We start from the raw sequence: 8,081 nt of genomic DNA on the forward strand, positions 1-8,081 counted from the left end.
CCAAACGAACCAAATAGTTTCAGGCCCATATCGAAGCTACCCTTCCTGTCCAAAGTTTTGGAGAAAGTTGTTTCGGAACAATTGATTTCCTTTATGGAGAATTTTAACATCTTTGATCCTTTTCAGTCCGGTTTCCGTAGGCATCACTCAACAGAAACTGCTTTGCTCAAAGTGTCCAGTGACATTTTGATGTCTGCGGACTATGGGAAATGTACTGTTTTAGTCCTGTTGGATCTCTCCTCGGCATTTGACACTGTTGATCATGACAGCTTGCTAACCAGATTGCGCGATCAAATAGGAATGTCAGGCCCCGTTTTATCATGGTTCACTTCGTATTTGTCAGGTAGGAGTTTTTGTGTATCAGCTAACCAGATCCTGTCTGACTCAGCTGATTTGCGGTGTGGAGTACCTCAGGGTTCTGTGTTAGGTCCTTTATTGTTTTTATTGTATGTTCTTCCACTGGGAAAGATAATCAAGGACTTTGATGATGTTTCTTACCACATTTATGCTGATGACATTCAGCTGTACTGTTCTTTTAAGACTTCTGAGATCCATAAATTGGACTCCCTAATGAGCTGCCTAAAGCAAATTAAACAATGGTTGGGTGCTAATTCACTGCAGTTAAACTCAGACAAAACTGAGGTGCTGGTGATCGCCCCTGATGATGCCAGCCCATGTATTAAACAGTACCTGGGTGTTTTGAATGAGTCATCTAAATCCCACCTTAGAAACCTCGGTGTCATCTTTGACAAAGATATGTCCTTAGAACACCACTCTAAGCAGCTAACTAGGAACTGTTTCCATCAGCTAAGGAATATCTCTAAACTGAGAACTGTTGTTTCAAATAAGGACCTTGAATTGGTAATTCATGCATTTGTATCGTCTCGTTTGGACTACTGCAACAGCCTATTTACTTGTCTAAATAAAAAGGAATTGTCCCGTCTGCAGCACGTCCAAAATTCTGCAGCCAGGCTCCTGACTCGCACGAACAGATGGGCACATATTACGCCAATTTTAAAGTCTCTTCACTGGCTTCCAGTCTCCGTTCGTTTTGCTTTTAAAATCATGGTGCTGACTTTTAGAGCCCTACATGGCCAGGCTCCTTCCTATATTAGAGACTTATTTTGTCCCTACACTCCCTCTCGGAAGTTGAGGTCTTCGGACCAAAATCTTCTAATGATCCCTCGTACTCATTATAAGTCCCGGGGTGACCGCTCCTTCCAGGCCTTTGCGCCGAGGCTATGGAATGACCTCCCGCCATCCCTGCGTTCCCTCGACTCTATAGATGTTTTTAAGAGTAAACTTAAAACTCACCTGTTTTCTCAGGCTTTTAATAATTGACGTGCGAGGGCTGTGTTATGCTTATTATGTCTTTCAGATCTTAATGTATTTTGCTTTTTATTTTAACGTATTTTATTTGTATTTTATTACTTGTTGTGTTTAATTTATTTGTATTGATGTAAAGCACCTTGTGATGTTCATTGTCTGTGAAAGGTGCTATAGAAATAAACTTTACTTACTTACTTACTTACACAGGGTCTCCACTTCCAGCCCTCGAGGAAGTCCAGAGGAAACGCTGTCTGCGTCGAGCTCGCAGCATCCTCAAAGACTCATCCCACCCTGCACATGGACTGTTTGCACTCCTGCCGTCTGGCAGGCGCTTCAGAAGCCTCAGGACAAAGACCAGCAGGCTGAGGAACAGCTTCTTCCCCAGAGCTGTCTCGTTGCTGAACTCTGCCCCCCACTGACTGACCCCATACCACACTACGTCCCATCACACACCCCCCGACCTGACCGAGTACTATGTACTGAACATTCCACTAGCCTTTCCACTTCACTGTTTATTTAGTTAGACTCCTGTTCATTACTTTGCACTATTTCAATGTCCACTGCACTAGTGACTAAGTTACATAAAGACTTGTAAATACTGATGTACATTAATGCACATATCCATCTGTATATTATGCTCATAGTACTTAAATCACCTTAAATCACCATACTGTGATAATCACTTTTTTTGCTTTTGTACATTGCACATTTGTACATACTGTACAGTCATTTGCACATACTGTATATAACATATATCTTGCACTTGTTGCTTATTGCACTTCTGGTTAGATGCCAAACTGTGTTTCGTTGCATTGTACTTGTACATGTGTAATGACAATAAAGTTGAATCTAATCTAATCTAATCTAATTACGGCACACTTTAAGAAACACACTACGTTCATGTGTTCATTGCTGTGGTACAATATCTGCCCCACATGTCCAGACACAAAGAAGTTATGGCCATCTAGTGACTTGTATGCCTTCATCGCCTCTGCTGTATAAATTCCTGGCGTGTTAATGAGGTAGTTGTAGATATCGCCATACTGAACTGGCGGTCATTTCTGAGGACTGTCAACCCATAGATCGTCAGCTATTTTAAATGGGTCTGTAAGCTTTTCGCTAAATACAGTTAGCTTTGCACTGTACCTTTCGCGATCATCTGCACAAAGATGATCTAAATTAGTAATACCTAAATCTTATGTGAACAGATTTGGTCAAAATGACGACATACTTGTACACTACAATGTTTTGACCATCATGAAAGCAAATCTTTTTGCCCTCCAGCGTAGTGCGCATGCGCGGGATTACTCGACGTAAATAACATTCAACGTGCGTATATATATATATATATATATATATATATATATATATTCATCATAGGCCTCTATCAGTCTCAAGGGACTATGGAGCTGCACTCTGGCTGGCGTCTCGTCTGGTTGTACAACTTCGGGTGTGGCTAATCAGCCCGATCCGGGAGTGGCAGTCCCTTCCGCATATGGTGCAGAGAAAGACTGTAGATGGTCTGTTGGTCTGGTTTGCAGCCTTCTGTCTCTGCCTCTTGGTCTCGGACTGTTCTGCAAGCACGCGTCGAAATTGGCGAGACCTGCTCTAACTGTTGCCCTCCAAGCCAACCGGTCTGAGGTGTGGCTTCCCACGTCTTTGTAGCGCAGATGGTGTCTACCTGTCGAGTGGTGCCCTTGGGCCAGTTCTCCATACAGAAGGTCTTTTGGGATCTGCCCGTCTTCCATCCACACCATGTGACCAAGCCAGCGCAAACGTCTTTGCTTCAGCAGGATGAACATGCTGAGGATTCCCACTCTCTCGAGGACAGCTGTGTTTGTCACCTTGTCCTGCCAGGTGATGCCCAGGATGTGTCGGAGGCAGCACATGTGGAAGGCATTGAGTTTGTGCTTCTGTCGAGTGCGCAGGGTCCAAGTCTTGCTGCCGTATAGGAGTGTGCTCACGACGCAGGCGCTGTAGACCTGGATCTTAGTGTGCTCCGTCAGTTTGTTGTTGGACCACACTCTCTTGGTCAATCTAGACATGGCGGTAGATGCCTTGCCGATGCGCTTGTTCAGCTCGGAGTCGAGAGAGAGGGAGTCAGAGATGGTCGAGCCAAGGTAGACAAAGTTGTGGACTGAGATCGTGATCTGTGGTGGGTGGTCCATGTTTTGTGCTGATGTATCTTGATAAGGAGATGTGGAAAAGTTGAACCTCAGGCAAAAATGTCTCTGGACGCTGACTTGAACAATAAAAAGAAGTTTATTACAAAAGTTCAGACATCAAAACAGATTTCTGCAGCAAAATCTGGAGGTCCTAAAACCAGAACAAAGACCCCAAGACCTGATGTAAAGTTCTGTCTTATATATGGTTTAAACAAAGAAAATTCCTCAGTCCTGTATCCTCCAATCATAGTTTGCATATAGGATGTTCGTGTGCATAGAAGACATGTTCGTGTGTGAATCCAGTCTGTAGGACAGAGAACCTTATATGGTAAATCTTGAGTGTGTATCATAAAAATGCTATGCTTAGATCCCTCATAATTCCCCCCTTCGGGACTGGAATTAACAGTCCCGAAAAAAAACGAACTACATAAGACTCAAATTAAATAAACACATATGAGAGCCCCAAAAGAAATCATAAAACGCCCAAAAGAGGCTAGTCGACCCCTTCCGGGCCTAAGTCCTGCCTAGCAATTCTCACCTCCCGAAACAAAAAATAAGCACTCGAGGTCACCCATATGTATCCACATAATAAGAGTCACAGAATATTATCTATTCGCCTAATGCCAAACCCCTTCTATATCTACCTAAAAAGTAAATGCATAGCAATAGCACACATAACATCACAACAAATTCAGAATAATACTCAGATTAATACAGTACATAATGAAATATTGAAGCAAAATAAAGCAAATAAAAATATATGGCTCCGAAACCTCCAGATGGGTAGATTGATATGATGATGATGTTTCAGTCAGCAGATGTCATCGCATTGGCATTCAGGGTTCACTGTCCATGTTTAGTGTCCTTATATGTATTTTTGAGTCCACTCAGAATGTTGGGGCTTCTGAATAACTAGCCACCCACCAGGTGGTCGTCCCCATGTGTACTGGGAAGAGAGAAAAAGAACAATGACCAGTATTTGTTGTCATAATAACAGGTTGAATCAAAAATATTTCAAGCATAAAAATGAGCAATAACATAGGTTAAGTTGAGTATAGACGATAATTGAGTAAGAATAACATATCTAATTCCCTACTTGAGTATTCAAACTAAAATGCAAAAGAAAACCAATAGTAAAGAGTAGTGAAACACAAATATACTATATGTGGTAAAAGTAAAAATCAGAATGGATATCTTTCAAAAAGTGCACCTTCCCTAATTATTTCATTTTCATCAGTCCTTCGTAACAGTGGCATCTGAACTTGGTCACCAGGCATGACTACACCTATCCATCTTAATATCATAGCCTTAGCAAAGGTCAGTAATAGAGTACAAAAACAAAACATAACAGATAGTGCCAAAAGTGTTGCTACCAGAATCTGAACTACTACAGCTCCTACTGGACCCAGTTTATCTTGCAACCAAGCATTTGCAGACCATCCAGATCCTTCTGACGGTCCAAAGGCATCCCTTATGAGTTTTAAAGCATCTACAACACTAGTCATGTTATCAGAATTATCTGGAATCAATGTATAACAAGCATCGCCTGTTAAATTCAACGCCACACACAGGCCACCTTGTTTAGCCAGAATGTAGTCTAGAGCCATGTCATGTTTCAACAGTGTCAGTCTATGACTCTTCTGTATATTAGATAAATATTCAAATCCTTTGATAGTTTCATTGGCAAAACCTTGCAGGGTGTAAGTAATATTATCAATATGGTCTGCTAGAAATGTCACTCCATACCATGGAAAAATACCAATTCCCCACTTCTCTGCCAAACTTATTCTCCAATGATAAGATTCCAAATTATGAAATTGTGCTAGCTCCCTCTTCTTTCTCGTCTCAGGAATAACATTAGACTGAACCTGTTCCGACTCCTCTGCCTTTTGAACTGTGAGAACTTCATATGGAAGCTTCAATGTTGCCATGTAACAACATCCTGTCCATCCATAGGGTAAAAATATGTAGGCTTTATCTCCGCAAACCCACCAAATATCCTTAAAGTTTCCTATTGTTACATTTGCAGGTAAAGTTTGATTTTTAACAATCAATGTTCTGCTCTGTGAATGGATCGGTGCATGAAAAGTCACAGTATACAAATCATCAACGGCTCTATGTGCTGCCACACCAAGCTGCATCATATAGAAATCACAGTCTGATATTCCCATAAACATCCCATAGCCATTGTGGGTATCGTTCGAACAAAAACAATGGTCTGACTTCTGAGGTTTAACATCTAAAGCATCGGGAACAGCAGTTCTCATATTGTCATGTTTATCAAGCAAATTCATATATGGCAGATCTCTCAACCAAGTACAGTGCAACCTAGGTCGAAATAAATGCACTGATAGAGTCATTACATAATCTCCTGCTGATCGTTGCTGAAACAATAGCCAAGATAATGCATGCAATTGACAAACTTTATCTAATGGTTCCGGCACCGTTTCCAAAATTGCAGGCCATGTGCCTGGTGCAGGAATCCTCACTACACATGGACAACTCATATTCTGGACTGATCTTACTGAATGGGTCAACTGTAGAAACCACAAATTCCTACCAGCCCAAGGGTCTGCTACCTGTAAAGTAGTAGAATCAAATCCATATGCCTTCCACTTGGCATCTCTCCTCTGTACTGCATGAACACGCTCAATTACATTCTCCCATGCCTCTTCGGACATGTCAAACTCATTAAACCTATTAATGTCATCATCAGTCTCTGGCGACTGACGCTCATTCTCCGTGAAATCCTGTACCACAGTGTCCTTATTGGTAATGTGCAAACAGATTTCTTTAATTAGGTCCAACTTTTGGGTCAGATTCACTACAGCGTTAGAGGTTGCATATGTCACTACAGGTATCTGTGTTACATTTACAGAATGTGTTGTCGCTGAAGACTCTCTCCTCGTTGTGTTAGTGGAAGATTCCTCTCTAAAAACTTCAACGGTGTGATTTTCAGAAGTAACAGAAGTTAGCTTTGCTTCCACTATTGTTGAGCTATTCGTTACAGCTGGATGTGTGACCACTGTTTCTGAAGGATCATAAGTCGTGAAAATCTCTCCAGGTGTAACTGTAGACTGATGTGATGCACTTGTAGGGGTAGTGAGTTTCAAAACTGCTGGAGTAGATTTAAGTTTCATTATTGTCTGATTTGGTAGGAGTGGTAATGCCATGGTTGTCAAGTTCCCTGTTGTATTAGCTGTGTAGGACTTGTCATTCAAATCAGCATCCATTACTACTAAAGTTACTACATTAATTCTATATGGTGAACTTAGTTTCACACCATGTGTTTCTGCACTCTCTGATGGTGAAACATAACCAGAGCACTTATAGTCGCCCTGATCCTCTAGTTGTATTTTTCGCACTAAAAGACTATAGTCTCCTTCAATCTTCACTCTCCTGTGATTGTTGAGTAACACAAACTTTCCTGGTGGTGAAACCACTGATAGGTTCAGCTCTTTATCATAATTATCTTTCCATTGTACTCTGACATTTCCGTCCCCACCAGTGTCTTTTGGACACTGACACGGGAGTGGAACTGACTTCCCCAAGACTACTTCTAGTCTAGTTGTCGTACCGTTTTGGTTTGGTCCGTTTTCTAACTGGTCTTGAACCTCTCAGTTCAATTGGACCTTTGGCTGATCCTTGAACTGCTTTGCAGCTCTCTGAAGTCTCAGATGAGTTGCATTCCACAGAGACCAATTCAGTTGTCTCCGGGACGTGTTGTAAGTCAACAACTCTGAGTTTTCTTTCCTGGTCATTGACCTCACAGTCATTGCTGATATTGTCAGGGATATGTACAGAATTAACCAATGCATCCTCAGCATGGGCTGTCTCTCCCTCCGGAGTTTGACCCTGAAAATCTTTCTGTCCGTCTAAGTTTTCTATACACACTCCTTGTTCTCCTGAGTCATCCCCCTCGTGACTCTGTAAATGTGGTGTCTCTTCTAAAGGTGCTTTAACACAGTGTGATAAATGGTACCACGTTAGAGACCCCTTAACCTGGACCGCAGTTCCTGTACTGCGAACAACTTCAAATGGTCCTTGGCGGCGTTCGTTAAACCACTTCCTTCTAAACACCTTCACGAACACCCTGTCTCCAGGTTGCACTGTGTTGCTCCTTTGTTTCTCTTCCCCCTCCTCGTGTTTCTGCCTGTCAGAAACATATGTGGATATACTTTTATGTAACGTCGCCATGTATTTAACATACGCAGGCACGTCATCTTCCAAAAGGGCTAAACTTGGACCCTTTTCGCTTGTCCGTAAACAAGGTGTTGGCATTCGTCTGCCTGTCATTAATTCATGAGGTGTCAAACGTAAGTCACGAAGTGCACTAGAGCGACAAGCCATCAAACCTAGTGGCAACACTGCCACCCAATTTAATCCTGTATGTTGGCAGATCTTAAGAATGCGATTTTTCAGAATTCCATTCATCTTCTCACAAAGGCCTTGGCTCTGTGGATGATAGACTGCACCCAGGCGTTGTTTAATGCCTAACTTTTGTAAAACTAATCTCACAGTTTTATCCACAAACTCCTTCTCATTGTCTGAGGATATCCTGTCTGGAAGTCCCCACCTGCTTATGAC

At 42.0% G+C, this 8,081-nt stretch overlaps 1 protein-coding gene across 4 annotated transcripts in view; it reads left to right on the forward strand.

Moving 5' to 3' along the window:
* ano9b (anoctamin 9b) overlaps positions 1-2,192 on the forward strand; it is a 67,030-nt gene extending 64,838 nt beyond the window's left edge. For 3 of the 4 annotated variants that reach the window (XM_041981071.1, XM_041981053.1, XM_041981062.1), the window contains one exon: positions 1,537-2,192. In XM_041981071.1, the coding sequence (XP_041837005.1) occupies positions 1,537-1,849 (313 nt within the window). In that variant the 3' untranslated portion in view covers positions 1,850-2,192. The remainder of the gene's footprint in view (positions 1-1,536) is intronic. The other variant, XR_006009801.1, reaches the window with a different exon arrangement.
* Positions 2,193-8,081: the final 5,889 nt, after the last annotated feature.

Source organism: Melanotaenia boesemani, chromosome 1, assembly GCF_017639745.1.
Source record: "Melanotaenia boesemani isolate fMelBoe1 chromosome 1, fMelBoe1.pri, whole genome shotgun sequence".
In the NCBI taxonomy this organism is placed as follows: Eukaryota; Metazoa; Chordata; class Actinopteri; order Atheriniformes; family Melanotaeniidae; genus Melanotaenia; species Melanotaenia boesemani.